This window comes from Vanessa tameamea, chromosome 7 (genome assembly GCF_037043105.1).
Source record: "Vanessa tameamea isolate UH-Manoa-2023 chromosome 7, ilVanTame1 primary haplotype, whole genome shotgun sequence".
Taxonomy (NCBI): Eukaryota; Metazoa; Arthropoda; class Insecta; order Lepidoptera; family Nymphalidae; genus Vanessa; species Vanessa tameamea.
In genome coordinates this window covers 10,423,743-10,446,680 of record NC_087315.1, presented here as the reverse complement: position 1 = coordinate 10,446,680, position 22,938 = coordinate 10,423,743, and the positions used below count along the sequence as shown (strand labels likewise).

Genomic DNA, 22,938 nt, shown 5'->3' with positions numbered 1-22,938 from the left:
AAATTTATATTAATTAAAAATATATCACTTCAAATAAATTATAACATACAGTCATCTCATTATTTGTGTTTCCAGGTGAAGGAAGAGGCTGTGGGCTGCCGAGAGGCGAAGTTTGTTGGCGATTAACAAAAGGTACACCAACTCTCATACCTATAAAAAAACAGTATTAAGACAGGTTAAGTATTGACTTACTTCATTGTTGAACTATGTAATTATATTATAAAATTATTATATGCAATAAATTATATAAAAGACATCCATTATATCCGTTTTATCCTGTATAAACATACTCTATTCCCACCATAAAAGGAAAAAAGCCAAATTGAGAGCTTGATTAATTAAATAATCTATGCTATTCACTATAGTTTTGCGAAAAATGGCGTTTTGAACGTCGACGAAAGTATTGCCGGAATTTTAGAAATAAACTTAAAGTAGATAATAATAAAAGATACATTAATCATAAGCTCTTAGTAGTGCACAATATAGCTGAGTTTTTAGCAAATCGCATGAAATACGTAACATTACATTTTTTATTACATTAACAGCCTGTAAATTACCCACTGCTGGGCTAAGACCTCCTCTCCCTTTGAGGAAAAGGTTTTGGAGCATATTCCACCACGCTGGTCCAATGCGGGTTGGTTACGTAAATACGTAAATTTAAGGTTTATTAATCTCTATTCTTTCTTCGATTGGAATAGGCTATATATGTATATATTTATGAAAGAAGTTTTTATATTATCTATTTTGTTAAAACTTAATGGTGCTGCAGCATGTCAACCTCTATACCGTTCAGTCGATCGCAATGACGATTAGTATAGCTTCATTCAAGCCCATCTGGGTACATACCCGTAATCGTAGTCATCACATATTCTACCGACAAGCATAGTGCTGATTGTCGGTAGAATATTAGTATTGTTGTGTTCTGGTTGGAATGTTGAATGATTCAGTTTAACTCCAGGCACAAGGGATATAACATGTTAGGTTGGTGCATAAGCTAAGTAAGAAGTGTTGAATATCTTTTACAGCACCAATGTCTGTAGGCTTGTAAAATGTCTTTAGTGACCAGTTACTATGAGGTGGCCCAATTGACCGTCTTACAAAAAACTAAAGGTATTTCCCAACGCATTGCTCTCAATAGGTAATAATAATTGTTTGTGCTTTTACCTTGTTGATGGTGTGGTGGTCGAGCAAAACGTGTGGGTAGAGGAGAACATCCAGGAGCTGGTCGTGGGAATCTCCCCGTTGTATAATCGTTCTGCTATAAAAAAATATATTACATTTACATTACGTACAGTACTTCCACGATAGGTTTCTGACTTTATAAATAAATAAATAAATTTAATATATACATATATAAATATATAAATAACTTTATAATAATTAAAATATAATATATTTACATTTTGCAATTGCGGTGAATGAGATGCAACCGGACTTTGTATCTGAGACTGTTGATATATCTGTAGGAATAAAGAGAAAACGTCAAAAAGAAGATTCATAATACTTCTAAATCTTACCTATCAATACAATAAGTCTATATATATACCTGCGGGCTTCGGCTAGGTGTAGGCAATTGCGGGCTCGTTCTTTGAGCTTGCAACTGCTGCAAGAAATGTTGCGGCGACATCGATGATTGCATTGGTGATTGTTGTGTGTGCATCGGAGACTGTTGTAAATGCATCGGAGATTGCTGGGAGTGCATCGGACTTTGTTGAGGATGCATCGGACTCTGTTGTGGATGCATTGGACTCTGTTGGGGATGCATCGGACTTTGTTGTGGATGCATCGAAGTCTGTTGTGGGTGCATTGGACTCTGCTGTGGATGCATTGGAGAATGTTGCGTTGACATTTGATTCTGTGGGTGCATAGGCGACTGTTGATGTATTGGCGACTGTTGCGGATGCATTGGACTTTGTTGTGGATGCATCGGACTCTGTTGGGCCATACCAGATGTTTGTTGAACGTGCATCGGTGACTGCTGAGAATGCATCGGCGATTGTTGAGTATGAAGCGGAGATTGAGTAGATGGATGTAAAGGAGATTGCGAAGTATGATGTAACGGAGATTGTTGGGAATGCAAAGGTGATTGCATCGGACTTTGCATAGGGTGTAAGGGTGATTGAGGAGCAATCGAATGATGGGGAGATTGAGAATGAGGAGATTGTACATGTAGCGGAGACATAGCTGGTCGCGTTCCTCCTGGGCGAGGCGTCTGACCTCCCGCCGGCATTGAGCTTCTCACGCCAGATAGCTGTTGCTGACCAAACTGTACTATCCCACCGACAGACTGCGGCCTATCCTGTACACCTGACAGCTGACGAACTAATTGTTGTTGCGGCGCTCCGGCTTGCTCTATGACCAACGTACGTCCGCCTTGCAGGATCCTGCTTTGAGCGTTGAGCGGAGAGGTCACCAAGCCTATTCTTTGTTGTGACAATGGTTGACCGTCGGAACCCAGAATCGTTTGCTGGGTTCGAATTAATGTTTGTTGTTGAATTGTAGATCCCTGAAGGCCTATTTGCATAGGCCGATTAATTGTCTGTTGTTGCAGTTGTTGCGTTTGGTTAATATTCTGATTCTGTGCAAATACAGTCTGATTATTCAACTGTTGTTGGTTTATCACTGTCTGCTGGGCTAGTTGAGGATTTTGTTGACGTTGCTTTGTTTCATATTCCTAAGAACAGATTTGAATTTATGTACCAACACTTAATTCATAAAATGAGTAAACAACTTTGTTTAAGAACTTACCTGAATAAGCATACTATGCTGTCTAGCCTGTTTTCTAGCAGCTTCTAAGTGTTTTTGAAGCGCCTGTTGCTCGGTCGAAACTCTTTGTAATTCGGCGGCATCATTCGGCATTAATTCATTTCCGGATTTTCTTAATTGACGCTGCTTACTATTCAGCGACTGAAACCAGAATATATGAAGTGTAACGGAAGAAAACCAAAACTCTCTACTCTAGCACCCCGTTAGTACACATAGACATTCGGTTAGCACAGGTGCCCGCTCCCGAAGAGATACCTGAAATAAAAAGATTAACCGCGGACTGGAGGACGCAAACACGCGACTACGAAGCGCACGAACACAGAAGCTCACTACGGGCACTCACCTTGCGGATCTTGCGAAGTTTCTGCACCTCCTGCTCGTAGTACCGCAGTTGGTCGGCTGCGAACGTGTTGTACTGCTTGAGCCACTGTTCGTACAGCAGGCGCGCGTGGTGGTCGGCCTCAGTGGCGGCGCGCTCGGGCGGCAGCGGCGGCGCAGGCGGCGGCGCGGCCGAGAACAGCGGCACCGACGGCGGCGGCGCGGGGGGCGGCGCGGGCGGCCCGGCCCCGCCCACCGCCATGCCCCCCACGCCCGCCGAGCTGCCCCATTCTCCACCTTCGCGCTCCTGCTCGCGCTTTTCTTGCTCCAACAGCTCCTCCAGAAGCAACGGTTGCTCCTGGTTTACGTTCTGACGGTTAAATGTCTGTTTTCACATCGCTCCTCGACGCACGCCGACCATCGATTTTACTATCGTCGGTCGCGATCGTATGCGCGTCTCTTTTATCTCATCCGTTTAATGGAAGGTAACTCGTTGAGTGAGCGATGCATTAATTGTATAACGTTTCAATGACGGTTACAAAAGCAAATGTATAATTTTTAATTTTATCACATTCAAAATATATATTTAAAAAATAATGTAATACGATAAATAATTGGACGCCAAGTATATCACATAAAATGTAATCAAAACTAAGGGGTAAGTGCAATTTAATAGATAAAGGCTGACAGGTCTAATACTACACACGGTGCCAAGTTTACGTAATAAATTTATCTATGGCAAAATAATAAAAAATAAATTAAGGCTGTGTGAATGTTCGTGTTATATAAAACTAAAATTATTCATTTTACAATGTTACATAGAATATAAATAATGAAGTATAAATTATTTTCCTTCTAAGTATAAAATCACTTTGATAAAATATCGTATACCTGTACAACAAACTCACTAGCTTCGGTAAATAGGCAGATATTCATTACGTATCCGAAATACAGTTACGTGTTACATTACAATTGAAATGACAAGTTTTCCTAGTAAACGCGTGACAAACTTTATATACAATTTCAATAAATGAATTTAAAATTCACCTTAAACTGTATTCTGTTAATGTTTTTTCTTATTACATTATTCGATATATGGACATTCACTATGACCCAAACCGTACAAAAATGTCCTCCACCTCGTTTGACTTAAGCGAAGTAGTAAAAAATAATATTGTAGAAAATCTGTGTAACATTTTAGTTTTTATTTTAGTAATACATTTTTTTCTTATATTAGTGATATGTTAGGATGCTGAAAAGGAACAAAGGTTAGTCAGTACGCATGCGTGTAGCGAGCAAGCAAAGAAAAAGCGCTAACTACGAGGTGATTAGTGGTGACAAGGCCCTCTAAGTGGAATTATTTTATAATACTTAGACATAGGCTTTTTCCGGAACATTGAACCATAGGTTGCAGGAACTTTCTAGAACAACTTTGCTGTGATAAGAGGAATCCTACAAACTCAGACGCTATAGAATCGAGTCACAAAGAAAGTCTCGTGTTCGTGAGATAATACTTGCTTTACGAAGAAACGTATAATAATGGGAATTCGATCATGCGTGTTACATGAAAGTAATCTAAAGTCGTATCACAAGTGACACTTCAATTAGTAGGCTAGGTGTTCTGGAAGAGTGCAAAGTGCAGATAGAGGGGCAGTGGGAGCGCCGGTACCTGCAGCAGCAGCGGGCGGCGGTGCAGCCAGTCGCCCCACGCGTCCGCGTCAAAGGGCGCCTGCCGGACAACCAATCACCCACATGCAACAACACGCCGTATCGACATCGCCGCACATCCTCCGCTCTACGCGCCACCTCGCTTTCGTACTGCCCTCGTACTAATGACTGGTACTTGGCACATTCAGTGCTGGCACGGTGAACCCGAAATAACTACGTCTCGATTACGCGATGTGAGCGAATCGAAACGGTTCCCTTGTATGAGAACGAGGCTCGTGGTATGTACCCATGCAATATTAGTTTCTGAAGCTTGTTATGAATTAACAAGCTACTTTATATTCGTACAATTTTTACTGAACCATCACCTTGTGGACGCATGAATGGATGAATTAATATTGCTCAGATACGTCCGATTAACTTTAGATACAGATAACATTATGTTGCAATGCGGTCATAATCGAAGCGATAATACGATCGGTTACTCGTTCATATTTAAATATTTTTATATAAAAATAAATAAATATGACCCATAGCTTCAACAGCATACATTTAAAGCCTCGAATTCGTTTCGTTCCATGATCAATCTAAAATACGTCAAGTCAAAACGAATTCATATCGAAAACATTTAGAGGAGAAATATTACAACATGCAAAAAAAAAATATCCAAAATCCTCCAATGCAGATTAATTTAGTACTTTATAATAATGCATTATTAGTTCAATATAAACTAAAAGAAATTAAATCGATTAACTTCTAAGAAAATGTTAAAAGATAGCTTTCGGTCGAATCCGAATCGAATAAGATATCGGTTAAGTTTTCGATTCAAATATTGATCTCGTATCGACCGAGGGCGGGAGGGTACGCACCTGCAGCTGCGGGTAGGGCGGCGGCGGCGGCGCGCGCAGGCCGGGGTACGGCGGCGGCGCGCTGCGCACCGCGCCCGCCGCGCCCGCCGGGCCCGCTGCAACGCAAGGCCGGCTTCGTTACTTCGCATTCGGGCAGTATATCGGACATCGCAGTGCATAATAGGTTTAATGTCGTTACCAGCGAGAGAGGAGACCGCGAGGGGCGTGTCGGGTCGCATCGTGGGCGGCGCCAGTTGTCGGGCGCCCGCCGCACCCGATACCATGTTGCGAGCTATGCCGACATACACGTTTACATAATGTTAATGTTATGTTGAGTGGTATTGTTTGTTTGTATTTTCGTGTTCGAAACATTGCAGAACGCAATTTAAAAAAATAAAACAACAGATTTTACACCTCTCACTATTTGGAGATTATTCGACACATGGCAGAATTTCATCTGACACATGCATAGGGGTTCTCCATCACCGCCAAGAACGAATTTATTTAAATATAAATTAAGTACCACAAAACGCGGTGATTTTTAATATTTGAAATCGATAAATATTTTTATTTAGACCATTTGGAGCAGTACTGATGAATAAACATTTAAAGGCAGCGCACCCGAGTGCGGCAGCGCGGTGAGCGCCACGGAGCGGTCGTGGCGCACGACGCCCACGGCGCCGTCGGCCCCCAGCAGGCGCGTGCCGGGCGCGATGGCGCGGCCCGCCGCCAGCGCCGCCGCCACCTGCGCCGTCATGGCGCTCACGATGCTCTGCGCGCCGCCCTGCGCACAGCCGCGCTCGTAAAGACTCGGACACGTACCGCTGCGCCTCGCCTCGCTGGGAGCGGCGCCTACCTGCGCGAACTGCACGTGTTGTCCGAGGAACTGCGGCCGCTGCAAGACCGGTGCGTTCTGCGGGCTCGGGCGAACTGCTTGGGCTTGTTGCTAGAAAATTACAAAAAAATAATTATCACGATAATAACAAAAAATATATATTATCACAAACAAAATGGAGACAATAAAAAAATCGCGTTTTGATATAGCGATAAATGTGGATGTAGGTAGTTAAGTGGAATTATGTTACACTATAAATAAAATAAAATTGAAGTTTTACCCACAGTATTTACCCACTAGTACCCCTTTAGTGTTGAAAAATATAGGCTATATGAATTAATATAAAATCACCTGTTGTTGAAGTTGCAAGCCGAACATATTGGAGAAAACGGGACGCGGCCAATCATTTTCCGTCTTGACTTCATCGCCTTCCGCTTTCACCTCTGCTTTCACGGCCTGCATCGCCGACTATAGACAACCAAACGGATTATATTGATTCAATTACAAATAAAATATGTGTACTGTATACAATGTGTATATATCGATAAAGTTATGGTGAGATATAAAAAGTTACTATGAATCATATAAATAATTTCGAAAGTAAATATAATTTCACCTTTCATTCGCATCTAACCTGTAAAGACATCTGATGATTCTGCGAGATAACTCTCTGAATACCGTCCTGGAACATCTGCCCAACGCTCGTCACCGGCGCTTCGGGTTTGGTATCTTGAAATTCGGATTTCACTTTAGTCAATTCCGGTTTAACCTCCGAATTCGTTGATTCTATATTTTTCACCGCCTTCTGCAACTCGCTGTCCATCTTATTATCCGTCTTGTGATCGGATTCATCCCTGTAGGTTTAACGTTAGTGTGACAATAAATATTGAATGTAAGAAAATGAATGTCTCGGAGTAGGGGCGAGATAGCGGATGAGCACGTACTCGGGCGTGCGCTTGGCGTGTCGCTCGAGGCGCTCGGGCACGTCGTCGGGCAGGTCGAGCCCGTCCAGCAGGTGCTCGTCGCCCAGCGCCGCCAGCTCGGGGTCGGCGTACTCCAGGATGTTGAACTGCTCGCCGATCTCCGCCGTCAGCGACTCCAGCAGCTCCTCGTCGTCCTCGCCGCCCAACCCCGTCAGGATGTCCACCTGCGGGCGTATCCCACTTTATGCCATATCCATTCCAATATTTTTCTAGCCTACGTATCATCGAGTACAAGAGAATAATTTATTTGAATAGTATTAAGTAATACTCTACCTCCCCTATGTTTCCTGTGTCTTGTTCGAGTTTATCCATATCACCGATATCCATTTCATCGGTTCCTTGATCGGCTCCAGTCTCTTGCTTATCCATATTCGATACTACAAATATATAACACATTATCAGATACACATAACATCGATCCCGTTTAAAAAAAAATCTTAGTGAATGCATTTGTTGGTAAATTATTTAATACATTTAGCCTTTAAAATAAACAAAGAATTCACTTTGTTAAGCGAGCCAAATGATTCATAAAATTGGATACCTATTACTATTCTCCACAGTAAAATCAAGTCGATTATGTCTCGAGTCAACTTGAAGAACGAATGAGGAGGTAGAATACATTAGTTAATTATAATTAAATTAAAGAATATAAGCCAAACAAAAATTTAACCAATATAATAGGTTTTTTTTCGAACCGTTTCCATGTGACGCAGTCATTTGTTTTTGCTCCATCATTTGTGTGGCGTTGGGAGTTCCAATGATCTGTTGCATCTGAGCGTTATCGGCGGTCACGAGGCGATTTTGAATTATCACTATAATGAAAAGTTTCACAAAATTATTATTATTATTGGTGCGTAACACGTATCCATGCAACAAACAACGAGCGACTGAAGAGAATACACAAAATCGATGAGTACTGACCGTGATCCGTGCGGTGCTGCGGCGGCACGGGCGCGCCGGCCGGCACGCGCGCGCGCACCGACACCGGCAGCGGCGACCGGAACGCGCCGCCCTCCGCGCCCTCCTCGCCCGACGACTCTGCGGGACGAGAGACGCCGTCAGCGCGACCTTTGCCCCGCGCCGTCGGCACGGCACACGAGCCAAAGCACGAGACGGGGGACTCACGCGGCGGCCACATCTTGTCGGGGTGCCTCTGCAGCAGGTCGCGCAGCTGGCGGTTGATATCGTCGCTGGTGGCGTAGAGCGGGAAGCGCTGCGCGGGGAAGGCGGCGCGCGGCGCGTCGGGCGCGGCGGCGGGCGCGGGCGCGGGCGGCGGGGAGCCCTCCGCGCCGCGCATGCGCTGCATCGCTGCTTCAACGGTACACGCTACATGCTGATTATATTACAACTTGTGGACTCGACACTCGCTCTACTCGACTTTCACACTTTTTTACTTTTCATATGATTATATGTGGGATATACATATATTTTATTCGAACTTGAATCGTTAACGTTACTCGTCATATGATATTATTTAATCGTCGAGACGACTCGTAATGTAGAGATACCTTGTATCCTCTGGTCGTGTATGATCTGCTGCTGCTGCTGCGTCTGCTGCTGGCGCATCTGCTGCAGCTGCTTCCACTGGCGCTCCTGCTCGGCCTCGCGCGCGCTGCGCTGCTGGCTGCACGCGCGCTCCTGCTCCTGCAGCCGACACCGAAGCGTTAGTCCCGTGCGAGCTCTCGGAAAACGAGGTAACCGCCACCTCGAAGATGAGGTACTGCTTAAATTTTTAGTGAAGTTTATTTAGAAAGTCCACTGAATTGAGTCTGCGGAAAGGCTAATTTCATTTTAACTAGTTTGAATATTACATATCTAAAGCATTAATGTTAGTTTAACATGATATGCAAAATAATTTATTTCCAATCATAACAAAAATACATCTAAAGGACATTCAAATAATAAAATACATTTTTAAATCGAAACTCAATGCTAAAGAATTGCCGTGCCAAATCTTAAAACTTATTTAAAATAAATTTGCTACCATCAATTACATGCAAAATAATTACAAAACTGTACATTTTTGTAGTGCTATAAAGTTCTAGATTTACACATTTATGAATCTCTTTAAATAATATATCATGACGGTTAATATGAACAAATTATTTTTTATATTTAGAACTGTATTAACATGCTAGTTAATTCTTCATTTTAAGTTACATTATCTGTGAATTAGTAATATAAATAATTAATATATTATTCAAATTAAGGTTACGCAGTTAATGAATTAATCAACTAAATACGAAATATTGTTTTTTTTTTATAAAAAAAAATATACAACTTATAAACTACGAAAAAGAAATCTTCATTAGTCTTATCATTTACGTTACGCTATTACCTGTAAACTTAGGTCTAATTTACAAAATTTCATGAGCATAAAAATTGCAACAAAATGTTGGTCTACATATAAAAATAGGTTAGAATTGTTAGCACACCAGTACCAGCCACCAAAATCCAATGTTAAAGCCAACACTACCAAGACAAAGCGTAAATTAAAATAAACAACGTTACGGATACAGAGGACGCGAGTCCGGGAGGCGTTTTGAGAGTTTTGTCCTCGAATTAAAAAAAAATAAGCTAAAAGAAAATTTAAAAAAATAATCACACAGCTTACAACGCCATTAAACAGCCAAAGTTTGTTGGGTGAAATCAAAATTTAGAAATGAATTAACTAATATTATAACGAATAACGAAGATAGCGCGAAGGATCACCCAACAATGTCCGGAAAGCAACTCGCATACACACTTAAATGGTATTGTGTGTGACATAGTACATGTGGTAGTGTAGTGTTCTAGGAGACTAGTGAGGTTAAGAAATAACAACCATAAGTTATATTTCTTTACGAATAAATAAATATTTTAATGTTTGTAGTTTTAGTAAATAATGTGGAGTCTGTTTATTTAATTAAAAGATAACCTTCATGTTATATAAGGGTTATAAAATTGCTTATTAAAGGTGTCGTTCACTAGGCTCACTTCCTTAACAATGAAAACAGAAGCAAAATAAATAAAAATGTACTTAATAATCTTTAAATTTAAAACAAATTATTGTGTCGCGTTAAGTAGGATTCGACAGATCATCATCCAGGCATAGAAAGAGCGGAACGGTGTACGGGTGCGTGCATATGCGAGCGCTCGTAGTGAGTACCGTGTATGGCGCGAGGTGGGCGAGGTGCGGGAGGTGCGCGAGGTGCGCGAGGTGCGCGGGTGGGGGCGCGAGGCGCGGCAGCGTGCGCATGATCTCGGAGGGGGTGAGCACGCGGATGTGCGCGTCCGCCTCCAGGAGCCCGCCCGCCGTCACCGTCACGTTGGGCGCGCGAACCGTGCCGCTCGGCGCGCCGCTCGCCGCGCCGACGGCCGCGGGCGCGCTGGCGGCCGGCGGGGCGCTGGTGGCGGGCGCGGCGACCGCGACGGGCGAGGCGCTGGGGGTGCTGGGCGCGGCCGGCGGCGGCGCCCCCGCGGGGGAGCGCCCGCCCTCCGTGTCCGCAGCGCCGCTCGAGCTCTGCCGCCCCAACCAACGCTTAGTACGTCCCGTCTTAGACTCCTACCATGACGACTTTGACAAATGTTTACGCTTGTGCAACGAGCGCTCTAAATTTTGTGCCTTTCGTGTACGGAGACGGTCATCATAGAATGCTAAGCGAGAAACGTATGAGATATTGTCGAGTTCGATGATGAGATTGAAATTTTATATGTTGAAAATAAAATCGACAATATTTTACAACAGGGTTAACATCAAAAGTTGAATCTCCAGAGATTACATAGTCGAACTGTATTCTCATAAATTTAACAATAAACAATTCAGTTACTGCAGATTTAAACATTTTTTTCTTATTATGATTATTTTTACAGAGAAATAACAAAATGCAAGTGCAATACTGGCACTTATAATAAAATATATATGAGTACAATATAATGATTATTATATACTAATTACAATTAGTGTGCTGTAGATCTCATTTGATCTATTTTTTGTTAGGAAATATTACCAATTACATATTAAGAAGTTGTTAGGACTTAGTAGAAAAATTTTGAAGATCTATCTATGTTGTTCTATAAACTTATTTTTAACCCCATATGACCAGTATTAAATCAGTTCAAAGAAAATGTTTGTATTCTAATTAATATTTTAATTATTGACTATTTAAATTATTCTTATTCGATACAATGTTTACCGGTAAATAGTAATTTTAAATATCAAGAGCTTTATATTTACAGCTTGTCTAGTTTCGCAAGCGACAGAGTCTACAGCCCACTATACAATCATAAGTTTGTGATGCATATAAAGCATTTTGTGCTCATAATACTATTAATATTACATAGCACGGACTTCTATAACATACATTATATATAGTAGTAAGTCAAGTAATATATTTCAAATTTATTTAGTCATGGGAACATTGTCATCAATTATAATCTTTTCTATTACTAAGATTTTTAAACAAGAGATATCAAAGACTATTCAATTAATTATATGCCATATAAAATCCCCATTAAGTCACGGTAACCGTGAGTCCAACCAATAAATATTTACCACCGAAATGTAAATTATTAAACTAGAAGGAAATATGCGCCATTTTCTAAGACAGATTAGGTAGATTTACCTATCTACGATTATAGGACGCCTATCATCGTCATCGGCTGTCGTCGACCAATGATTGTTTAGATTAAAAGTAAAATTAGTTCATTTGACTTCTCAAAATTTATCAAATATTAAAATTAGTAATAGAACAGACAAGTATTTATAAGCTCGGTGGCAGTTGGGGGCGGGGAGCGGGGAGCGGGGAGCGGGGTGGGAGGTCCGAGCCGGAGCAGCACACGGCACACGGCGGTGAGTACAACACAGTGAGTAGTGGTTAGCACACACGCGGGCGGAGCGGCACGTACCTGCTGCGCCTTCTTCATGCGAATGGCGCTGCGGTTGTCTCTGGCGCGCTGCAAGTACGGCGCCTTCTGCTCGGAGGGCAGAGCACGCCATTTCTTAAGAATCTGCTTGCAGCGATCCACCCAGTTCGGGAACTCAGTCTTCCACTCGGGATGGTTAGTGTTGGCATAGAGGACAGCAGAAATCGTCGCCGCGGAGCCGAGACCTGCCATAGCATATTTTTAAGGCGATTCGAGGAGGGACAGGGTTCCGAGTTAAGAAATCAACGAATGACGTCGAAAGAATGTGGGACGCGGTTGTGAAGACTCACTCTCGTCGGCGCGCATCTTGTCGGCGCTGCGCTGGTTGTAGGAGGGCGGCGGCGCGGGCTGCTCGGCCCACGCGCCCGCCGCGCCCTCGCCGTACAGCGGGCTCAGCGAGCTGCTGCGGGCCCACACGGTCGAATATCACGCATACGTTTATGTTTGTAACGGTTACTGGATTACTCATATGAACAACTCGGACATTTATTATTCTAATACAACTTCAACCACACTTACTTGCTTCCGAATTCGGTATGATAAGGTGAGGTATACTCCATAGGACTCTGTAGCTGTTGTCGTTGTTGCGAGTACGGCGTACCCGCCATGGAGTTGACGTAGGATACTGATGATTCCTGTGATTCCTACACAAAAAATAGTTACAACAGTGCTCGAACTACGCTCGAAGCAGCATGGTGGAATAATACCTCGGTCATACACATGCTGTTCATATAAATTACCTGCGAGTCGTCGGTGAGCACACCCTTGAAGATCTCGTCGACGTCGTTACTGTCCATGTCAGGTAGCGAGTCGCGCACCATCGCATCCAGGTTCACGCCCAGTAGAGACAGCTCGTCCTTCGGAGAGATGGTCGATGACTGCGACGAGCCCCCCGTGTCTGTGTTCGTAATTATTAGTAGCAATAACTTCTTCATTATTCACATCAAATATAATGGGTAGTGTAGTTGAATTAGTGGAATTCGTAGCCCTTTTAATTGTAACATTGTTTATTGAGTAACATGAAAAATATGTTAAACATAATTTACCAGTACTAATAGTTTCGGTCTTGGGAACGTGCGCAGGATTTTCAGGAGGAGCCTGTTCGGGCTCATTCGACTGCGGTCCTAAAATAGCGTTTTTGAGAGCCGTGGAGTCCTCCGTGTGCTTCAGATGCCCCTCCTCCGAGGCCTCCGATTTTATCTTCACGCAATCCGAACTCGCCGCGTTCGGGCCGTCCTCCTTCTCCTCCTTCGGTTTCAGCGTCCGCAAGAGGTCCGACTCCTCCTACGGTAAAACGAATAGTAACCATGAGCCAACCGCCGACCAGACAACGCGAGAGCACTGGCCGCTGTGGGCGCGCCGGGCGTACCGCGTTGAGCGTGATGAAGACGGTGCAGTCGTGGTCGTTGAAGGCGCAGAGCGCGGCCAGCACGTCGTCGGCGTCGCTGTCGGAGTTGTCGAGCTCGCGCGCGTCGCGGCACGCGTCGGGCGTGGCGCGCGCCGCCTCGCCCTCGCCCAGCGACACTGCGACGGGGGAGGGAGATTACTACATTTCACATGTTACACCTCGCCAGAGTAGCGATGTTACTTCATTATATCATATAATCAGTATCTTTAAACATTATATGTCGGTAACTTGCCTGTCGAACTGATGGCGGGCTTGGTCGGTTCGAGAAGATCCTTGCCGAAAAACGCTTCTTGCATGTAAGAAGGAAATTGCTCCATCAGTTTTGAACGAGGTTTGCGACGTGGTTTACGTTTATTACTTGGTGACTCTAAAAAAACACAGTGAGAATTATATACTTATATGTAGCCCACAGCTTTTATTATGCCCACACGGATATTACCTCCGGAGCCTTGCGTTCCGTCTCCTTCTTTGTCATCATCGGCTTGTGCTTTAGCGTTCGTGTGTCTTTGTCGCACAACGAAACCGCCGATGCCGAGCTTGTTCAAATTTCTCTGTCGTTTTCTGCGCAGCACAGTGAGGCCTGAATCCGTGGTATAAATGGTGAAACCTTCAGGCACTGGGCCATCATTTGCAACGTTCCATAAAATGCCTTCTTTCAGATTCGTGTTTGATAATAAGCCTGTTAGAAAAAGGTATTGAGATTAAGTAATTAGATTTAATTAATGACAATATTATCCGAATTATATTTTGCTAATAAAATATACTTAAACGAAATCTTACCAGGTTCCTCTTTCACTTCAGCAGTGCTGTCAGGCTTGGTGTCGTCTCCCATCTCTCCTTCTGCATTCTGAACCACTGTTTCAATAGATGCCATTATTTCTAATCCATATGCCAGCGTCCAACATATAAAAGTCGACGTTAGATACTTGCTTCTATCATAATTTATTAATTTTACAACAAAACTTTCTCAAGAAAATTTCTCTGAAGCGATAGATAAATAAAAAAAATCTCAAAGCATAAAAAATCAAGTAATTCTAACAGAGATATGACCTAGTTAGTGATATAATCTCACCGGCGTCTTTCTCAGTGTTCTCGTTCTTGAACCTCCTCTTGCGGCGCGTGTGCGTGATGCCCATCTCCGCCTCCAGCTGCTTCATGTGGTGAGCGCCGCGCTGCGACAGGCACACGTCGTCCACGTAGTACTCGCCCGCCAGCCCCAGCGCCAGCGGCGTGTGGCGCGGCCGGGCCGGCGCGCGCTCCTCGCCCTCCGCGCCCGCCGCGCCCGCCGCCGGCAGCACCGCGCGCGCCACGTGCGGCGGCGGCACCTCGCGCCCGCGGCACAGCACGCACTTGTACCTGGCGTCGGCACGAACCATCATTTTTATGATTGATTTGACAATTAAATTATAGAGCGAACTCTAATCCTCTAGAAGTATAGAATAAAATTCGAAGATCGTACCCGGCCCGACAGCAGGTTTCGGCGTCGGCCTCGCCGCGGATAGAGTCACAAGCGGCATGCAGCCATCGCGAGCACGCGGTGCACTGGATGATGAGCTCGCCGTCGGAGTAGGGCTCGGAGCACACGCAGCACATCACGAGCGACGCGCACGGCGAGCACTCTGCGGAGGCAACAGTCATGAGCGCGCGGCTGAGAGGGCGCAGGTGGCGCGGGCGGCGCGACTCGCTGTACCGACCTGTGTAGTTGTCGCACCAGAGCGGCGTGTCGCGCGTACCGCACACGAGACAGCGGCGACACCGCGCACAGCGCCAGGCGCCGCGCGGCACCTCCGGCAGCGCGGGCCGAGCGCAGTACGTATGCCAGGCCGTGTCGCAGTCGTCGCACAGCACCAGCAGCGGCTCGTCGCCGCGCGATCCGCAGCCCTCGCACACCGTGCAGTCCAAACAGCGCCAGCCGAGACTGACGATCACTTGCGACACCTGTCGACAGACAGACACTGTGAAATCGGAACTTAGGCCACGTACTATGTACCGATATATAACGAGATCGAATACCTTAATGTTGACACAGTAGGGGTGATACGTTTGGCCGCACTGCGAGCACGCTATGAGGCAACCTTCCGAGTCCGTACCGATAGCCCCGCACATGACGCATAAGTCTTGAGTAAGTACAAATTTATCTTTACTTGAACACAAGACTAGTTTGTTTTCCACTCCTGAAAAAACATCACAATGTATAACATTTCGTAATGTGCTTAGCAATATATATCCTTACAGTTACAAATTACAGTTTGACAATGTTGATTCCATACATTTCCATGAAAAGAAAAAACGAACAAATTACTTGATTCAAAAATTACCTGGGTCATCTTCAGATGTTTTATTGTCAGGAGCTTGTGGCCTTTGTAAGCCTAGTCCAGGAACACCAAACACTCCACGCATTTTTGGTTTAGATCCTCGTTTTCGACCAAAGTCTAAAACAGACCTTTGACGCTTTTGGAAACCCAATTTGCCAGCAGGTGGAAACCCACCCTTGAGTTTATATCCACCTATCTTTTTTTTCGCTACTTTCGAGGAAACTGTGTAAGGTTTGCCTTTTCCAAGACCGACATCTGCCTGAGAAATAAAAATAAACTTTATTAATAATATAATAGAAAAAAAGCAATATATATCTTAAACATTACATACCTTTGGTTCAATTGCCAGTGGATCCTGATCTTGCGCATTATCATCGCCGAAAGAGGAGTCCTGTGATGTCGATGCCATATTGTCTTCTTCAAATGCTTTAAATAAACATTATTGTTATCAATATAGTGCAATAATAACCAGTATCAAATAAAGTCTATAAAAGTAATATGATATTTATACTAACATCCGGACTTAGAGCCTGCCAACATATTAGATTTACATATAGGGCAACTATATTCATATCCAGGATTCTGTTCCTTCTTTTGCCTATACTGCTGTGGATCCGCTTCCGGGTCGCACATTCCGTGTACATATCTAAAAAATACATTTTTTTAAGTCACAACAGACATCATTTAAATACGTTAATTAATCAACATGGCAGGATAAAGAACCTGCGGCAAGTCGAGCAGCGGATCATGTCGCGGTAAGCTGCGGCACGGTAAGCACGGCGACACAGCGGACAGCACGAGCCCTTGTTACGCTGCTGGTAGCACGAGTCGCACACCGTGTAGTGCGCGTGCCAGCGGGACGAGGGGCCGGCGCCGGGCGAGCGCGCGCCGCAGTCGGAGCACACGCGGCAGCACTTGCACTTCCAACCGTACTTAGGCACCGTGGCCATGACGGGGCGCAGGCACATGGCGTGGTACAGCTTGTCGCAGTGCTCGCATGCCACGGCCCGCGCCTCACCCGCGCCCACGCCCGCGCCTCCCTCGCCGCGGCACACCTGGCACACGCGGCACGCGCGACACGACCAGCCCGCTCGTACACCTGTGGAGCCACAACACCGTGCTACACTGTCAGCTACCTAGGATCAATTTTAATTTATACCACAAATATTGCAATTGTGCAATAAAATTACTAGTTTTATTAAACTTTTATTGTACAATGTAATATATGAATAAATATGTTTTAAACATATATTTTACCAGGCAGTTGCTTGAGTCCTACACAAGTGCCATGATAATGTGCTCCACAAGTAACGCATGTCATAAGATTGGACATATCCCCGATGGTTCGACAAGTTCTGCAGTCTATATCTGCTGTGCCTGAAATACAAAAAAAAAAAGAAAAGTAAATAAGGAAATACGACACAAGGCAAGTAATGACATCAAGGGAAAATTGTTGCATAACATACTCACATACAAGTGGTGCTTGATACAAATGATCCTTACAAAAAGATGACTTTGTTTGAAAATCCATAAAGCCTCCAGATGCCAGAACACAAGGCAGATGAAAATATTTACTACAACTCATCTGAAAAAAAATTTTTAAGTATGTATAAAAATATTTTATGAAACATCTTATTCCGTTTGTATAAATAATCAAAAAATTTTACCTTGCATGGTATGCTTGCCCCATATCTCTGACAGAAGGCACATTTTCTAGCAAGAGCTGTTGTAACAATTCCTCTAATCCTAGCTTCTTCTAATTGGTCCTTTTCCTCATCAGATGTACATGCAGCAGCAACTTGATCTTGAAATGGAGGGCTGAACTCAAGGCAACAACGATGGACATAAAACATTCCTGAGGATACCACTGCAGGTAACTCTAGTGTCTCAGAAAATCCAATGATTGAGAGTTCATCGGTATGCTCCATGTTGTAAAGTGGGGTCCTAAAAATTTTATGAATTACTTTAATGTTTTATAAAAAATAAACTATACTTTCATTTATTATTATTTGTTGATACTTACTTGCACTTGTTAAATGCTTTTTGACGCCTGCTTAGAGGAAGAACTTGATGCTGCTGATTAATATCTAGCAATTCGGGTGGCGGTGAAGCCAACCCTGCAGGGAGAGGAAGAGTGGGTGTGTTAGGAGTTGTAATACTGGTGGGTGTAGCACCTCCAGAATTACTTATACTAGGTGTAGAACTCCCTTCCCCTTCTATGTTACATACTGTCTGCCTCATTTCTCCTTGTCCGAGTTGACTGCGCTCACTTAGATTACATAAGGCACAAACTTTACCAGGCCTAAAAATATAATGTAAATAAAAAATATTTTTAAAATTCTATATTATTCTATGTACATTGCTATTTAATTGAAAATAGTAGTTTACCATTTTTCTGGAGTGTATGGTGGTTCCTCAGGTGCAGGCATGGTAAAGTCATCTTCATCCAACATGTCATCAAGAGCTTCATCACGACTGCTTCGGTGGCGTTTAGCTCCTCTTACTGAACCTGGATTTCCTCTATAGCTATAACGAAAAAAGAGTTTTTTTAAGTAAATCATAGCTTTTTATATTATTAAGATTTAAAAAATTAATTTATACACTTCCTATTACCGTCTCACTATCTTTCCCTCACGCGCTAACTTGGCTCCTTCTTTACGAGGTCTTCCAGGTCCTCTTCTGCCTGATGTAAAGAATGGACGAGTGTATGTTTGATGGTGAAAGAATGCTGGCTGTGATACCACAGCAAGGGGAGAGGCCGGCTCTTCGCCGCGAGGTGATGATGCACATGACGTCGGTGTAGAAGCTGGGCCTGCATAAAAGTCTATCAAAATTTTACTTTATTTAATTTATAGCAATTTAAGACATTTCTTCAATGTTTAAAGGACTTTTCAAAAAAAGAAATTCTTATAATATTTTCAACTTCAATCCTAATGACTAGTTTAGAAAGTTGTAATTATAAATTAACTAATTCAAAAAAAACTATAATGGCAAATTAACCACAAGTACCTGAAGACGGCGGGGCTTCACATTCGTCGTCAGACCCATCGTCAGCTAATAAATCCACATCTAAAACTCCTTCGTCTGGTCCGTCCATCTAAAACATGTACACAATAACATTCACTGTCAAATGAGATCACCAGAGTATAATATTTCTTATCGAAACTTTTTCATGTTTTAAAGTCCAAACATAAAACTCAATGTAATCAGACCGCCATAATGAACGACAAGTGGATACTTTTAAAGTAAGCTATAAACACTTACCGCAACTCGTTGCGATGGACTTGAAAAGAACCGAACTTATGAAAATGATTTAAAATACGATAACAAAAACATTTTTAATTTATTTCAAGCAAATACAAATAAATGATATTACGAAAGTAGAAATACAACATTCGCTGCGATTGCGAATGCGAACGATGCAAAACAGATAATAAATATAACAGTACAGAATACAGATACAATAAAGAAAAAATATATATAGATTACACATATAATTAATGTTAATAATAAATAAAGTAATTCTACACATTTGCAGAATTGTTTATTTTTCTATAGTTTCGGTATTATAATATAATCGACAGAGAAAACATTTTTTTTAAAGGATCGGTCACTAATATTCTCAATCATCACTGCGCTTTTTGATTTTATTTGACTTAGCCTTCAAGTGTTAATTTACTTTAATATGAAACATAAAAAAGTAAATGTATGTAATTTATATAGAATAAAGAGCACTGTACTTCAACTTTAAGCAACTTCAATTTTAACAAATAAAAAAATTGCAATTCGTGTTATTATTTAAACAACAATTTCACTTTTAAGGAGTAGGTACCACACACTCATCAGATATTCTACCGCCAAACAACAGTACTCAGTATTGCTGTGTTCCGGTTTGAAGGGAGAGTGAGCTAGTGTAACTACAGGCACAAGCGACATAACACCTTAGTTCCCAAGGTTGATAACGCATTGGCGATGTAAGAATTGGTTAATATTTCTTTCAGCACCATTGTGTATGGACGGTGGTGACCACTCACCATCAGGTGGCACATTTGCTCGTCCGCCAACCTATACCATAAAAAAAACTATGTGATACTTATGTTAGAGTTTTTTTAGGAAGCTAACGACACTTAATATTTAGTTACCGATAGCAATCAAAACTATAGTAATTTAGTTTTCGATTTCTATCGGTTGATTTTATTTAAAGCGACTTTTATCTGCGTTTTTATAATTTTGAAAATAATAACCTGTGATATAAATTAAGTTAACTCTAAAATGTTATTTATTATATGTATTGTTAATTTATCCCAGTATATTATTTGTAATATAAAACTAAACATATTTAGTTTTTTTTTGAAATATATTTAAGTATGTACATAGCTTAATCCGGCGTTAATAATTTATCGTTATCAGTATATTAGTATCAGTCCAGCTTTAGTTTTCTTATCATAAAAAAACCACAGACGTGTCATATATATTAAATATTTGACATTTCCACAGCCCACTAGATTTAAAAGTAGTTGCTGTGATAGTTTTCGTATTTAAAATAATTATTAAAACGTTTTAAAATATTTTATAATGAATAAAATAATCACAAATTTAATTCTATTAATATTTTATATATCAACATGTAACTCAACTATATTTGAAAGTGATTCGTGTTATACTTTCGGAAGCGGCAATGTTTTTCCCGGTGGAGCAAGAAAGATTGATCATAAATTACAATTTACTAAAGCTATGAGTAAGTTTCCAGAAGAAACTCGATAATATTACGAATTCATATTTATTTGTAATAAGCGCGTTACTATCGCTAATGTTTTAGTCTCCAAACCGGCTCCTGAGTGGGAGGCGACGGCGATTGTAAACGGAGAAGTAACACAGCTTTCATTGTCCAGTTTTAGAGGAAAATATTTAGTATTTTTCTTTTATCCATTGGATTTGTAAGTATTAATAAATGTTATTGTAAATTAATTTTTGTTAAACATACATTTATCTTACCAGTAAGTTTGTATTTATTATTAATAGTATTACAAAAGTGTTTTTATTTTTATTTTCAGCACATTCGTTTGTCCCACTGAAATTTTAGCATTCTCGGAAAGGATAGAAGAATTTAAAAAAATTAATACTGAGGTAGTGGCTTGCTCTGTAGACTCCCATTTTACACACCTTGCATGGATCAATACTCCTCGTAAAGAGGGTGGACTGGGAAAAATTAACATACCTCTTCTTAGCGATCTTACGCATTCTATTGCTAAAGATTATGGAGTATATTTAGAAGATTTGGGGCACACTTTGAGAGGCTTATTTTTAATTGATGATAAAGGAATTCTGAGACAGATTACAATGAATGATTTGCCTGTGGGGAGATCAGTAGATGAGACGTTGAGATTGGTTCAAGCTTTCCAGTATACTGACAACCATGGCGAGGTATGCCCTGCAGGCTGGAAACCAGGGCAGGATACTGTAAGTACTATTTTTACTATTGTATACTAGTCATTTTTTTAGTTTTTCATTTTGTTAAAGTTTTGTGATGCCTATTGGACTCTTTATGTAAATTTAAGAAATAGTTCCTTGTATTAACCTATACTACAAATGTTAATTCATATAAATATCAAATATTGCATTAATCATACAAACAGTTTTATATAAAACATCTGTTCTTTTTCAGATCATACCTAATCCAGCTGAAAAGAGGAAATATTTTGAAAAAGTAGCAGACTAATTAATAAAATTAGAAATGACCATTTACTTTTATTCTTAATGATAATGAAAAAAAAAATTACAATAAATTTCAAGGTTCTGATAAAATGTTTAAATTAGAAGATAAACTTTACTGAAATGCTGATAATGCAACATTTTACCAATTATGTATTATTATATTTTATATTACATACATATAAGAACAATATAGTAAATTAATGATAATTTAGATGTAAGTGAATTATGTATAAATATATATATATTTTATTATAACATTTTTATAAGATAGTACAATAGATAATATTTCCAGAAAATACTCAAAACACACAATTTTTCTACAGTAAAACAATTATAGCCAGTGTTAAGACTGATATGAAATTTCGCATTTTATTATTATTAAAGTAAGTTTGGTAATGGTATGACTAAATAAAATTATTTTTAAAGTGCTGTGTTTAAATTATTTAAATCTTTGCTCTTAGATTGTAGTATTATTTTTATTTATTTAAATATATAAAAATGGCAATATCTATTTCAGCATATGCATATATTATTTGTTTATATATATATTATTTGTTTATAATTTACAAGAATATGAAGTTCATGCTTGACCTGTCGTTAATTTCAATTTAAAGCAGGCGGGCGGGAGTTTTTTCGGTAAGCCATTATAACAAAAAGACCGTCTAATATAAATATATCGCTGTAGAATTGTAAATACCTTTAGATTGTAATCTATCTCGCAAGATTGTAAACTGCCGAAATATTGTGAACGGTGATTTAACTCGAAACGTCAAAAATTTCGATAGTTTATGATATTTCGGTTAGGTTAGAATTTTATGTTGACATACTTGATGAAAACTATCTATTAAGATTTTTTTTGTAATCGTAGTTAAATTTTGAGTGACTGAGTATGAGCGTTGCCAATCAACGGGTAGTTATTTACTTGAAAAGCTATTTATTTGCATTGAAAAATCGTAAAAGCGGGCAAATCTAGCTGGTGACACTATCGATGTTAGCCGATAATTTCGTAGATTTACAAAAACAAGCGAACAAACATTTTTTAAATGTATAAAATAAAAAATAAAATATTTTAAAGCTTTTAATTATTAAAATAAAAAAGGTTTCCAAATTAAGGGAGCTGTTTTTAAAGTCGTTTCTGAAGTTAACAATATGCGGTTCAGACCGCTAATTAGTAGTAAAG

At 41.1% G+C, this 22,938-nt stretch overlaps 2 protein-coding genes across 2 annotated transcripts in view; one reads left to right on the top strand and one right to left on the bottom strand.

Annotated features, from left to right (window-relative positions):
• LOC113398303 (histone-lysine N-methyltransferase 2C-like) overlaps nucleotides 1-19,480 on the bottom strand; it is a 29,153-nt gene extending 9,673 nt beyond the window's left edge. Inside the window, exons 1-44 of the mRNA XM_064215297.1 lie at nucleotides 19,308-19,480; nucleotides 19,053-19,140; nucleotides 18,657-18,867; nucleotides 18,432-18,569; nucleotides 18,067-18,345; nucleotides 17,711-17,987; nucleotides 17,514-17,628; nucleotides 17,301-17,420; nucleotides 16,767-17,142; nucleotides 16,559-16,689; nucleotides 16,375-16,469; nucleotides 16,047-16,302; nucleotides 15,742-15,902; nucleotides 15,423-15,666; nucleotides 15,188-15,347; nucleotides 14,801-15,084; nucleotides 14,509-14,607; nucleotides 14,168-14,407; nucleotides 13,941-14,095; nucleotides 13,690-13,830; nucleotides 13,367-13,604; nucleotides 13,061-13,218; nucleotides 12,840-12,964; nucleotides 12,611-12,723; nucleotides 12,303-12,505; nucleotides 10,738-10,917; nucleotides 8,924-9,059; nucleotides 8,541-8,741; nucleotides 8,337-8,453; nucleotides 8,111-8,227; nucleotides 7,689-7,792; nucleotides 7,377-7,579; nucleotides 7,067-7,286; nucleotides 6,784-6,900; nucleotides 6,454-6,543; nucleotides 6,219-6,381; nucleotides 5,797-5,889; nucleotides 5,619-5,713; nucleotides 3,110-3,454; nucleotides 2,749-2,907; nucleotides 1,547-2,674; nucleotides 1,401-1,460; nucleotides 1,165-1,258; nucleotides 50-150 (exon numbers count right to left, since the gene is read on the bottom strand). Of these exons, the coding sequence (XP_064071367.1) occupies nucleotides 50-150; nucleotides 1,165-1,258; nucleotides 1,401-1,460; nucleotides 1,547-2,674; nucleotides 2,749-2,907; nucleotides 3,110-3,454; nucleotides 5,619-5,713; nucleotides 5,797-5,889; nucleotides 6,219-6,381; nucleotides 6,454-6,543; nucleotides 6,784-6,900; nucleotides 7,067-7,286; nucleotides 7,377-7,579; nucleotides 7,689-7,792; nucleotides 8,111-8,227; nucleotides 8,337-8,453; nucleotides 8,541-8,741; nucleotides 8,924-9,059; nucleotides 10,738-10,917; nucleotides 12,303-12,505; nucleotides 12,611-12,723; nucleotides 12,840-12,964; nucleotides 13,061-13,218; nucleotides 13,367-13,604; nucleotides 13,690-13,830; nucleotides 13,941-14,095; nucleotides 14,168-14,407; nucleotides 14,509-14,607; nucleotides 14,801-15,084; nucleotides 15,188-15,347; nucleotides 15,423-15,666; nucleotides 15,742-15,902; nucleotides 16,047-16,302; nucleotides 16,375-16,469; nucleotides 16,559-16,689; nucleotides 16,767-17,142; nucleotides 17,301-17,420; nucleotides 17,514-17,628; nucleotides 17,711-17,987; nucleotides 18,067-18,345; nucleotides 18,432-18,569; nucleotides 18,657-18,867; nucleotides 19,053-19,140 (8,130 nt within the window). The 5' untranslated portion in view covers nucleotides 19,308-19,480. The remainder of the gene's footprint in view (nucleotides 1-49; nucleotides 151-1,164; nucleotides 1,259-1,400; nucleotides 1,461-1,546; nucleotides 2,675-2,748; nucleotides 2,908-3,109; nucleotides 3,455-5,618; nucleotides 5,714-5,796; nucleotides 5,890-6,218; nucleotides 6,382-6,453; nucleotides 6,544-6,783; nucleotides 6,901-7,066; nucleotides 7,287-7,376; nucleotides 7,580-7,688; nucleotides 7,793-8,110; nucleotides 8,228-8,336; nucleotides 8,454-8,540; nucleotides 8,742-8,923; nucleotides 9,060-10,737; nucleotides 10,918-12,302; nucleotides 12,506-12,610; nucleotides 12,724-12,839; nucleotides 12,965-13,060; nucleotides 13,219-13,366; nucleotides 13,605-13,689; nucleotides 13,831-13,940; nucleotides 14,096-14,167; nucleotides 14,408-14,508; nucleotides 14,608-14,800; nucleotides 15,085-15,187; nucleotides 15,348-15,422; nucleotides 15,667-15,741; nucleotides 15,903-16,046; nucleotides 16,303-16,374; nucleotides 16,470-16,558; nucleotides 16,690-16,766; nucleotides 17,143-17,300; nucleotides 17,421-17,513; nucleotides 17,629-17,710; nucleotides 17,988-18,066; nucleotides 18,346-18,431; nucleotides 18,570-18,656; nucleotides 18,868-19,052; nucleotides 19,141-19,307) is intronic.
• A 1,010-nt stretch (nucleotides 19,481-20,490) lies between these two features.
• On the top strand, nucleotides 20,491-22,183 carry LOC113398349 (peroxiredoxin-4). Its single transcript, XM_026637063.2, has 4 exons — nucleotides 20,491-20,781; nucleotides 20,863-20,980; nucleotides 21,098-21,503; nucleotides 21,709-22,183. The coding sequence occupies exons 1-4, from the start codon at nucleotides 20,619-20,621 to the stop codon at nucleotides 21,760-21,762; spliced, it is 741 nt and encodes a 246-aa protein (XP_026492848.1). The 5' UTR covers nucleotides 20,491-20,618; the 3' UTR covers nucleotides 21,763-22,183.
• Nucleotides 22,184-22,938: the final 755 nt, after the last annotated feature.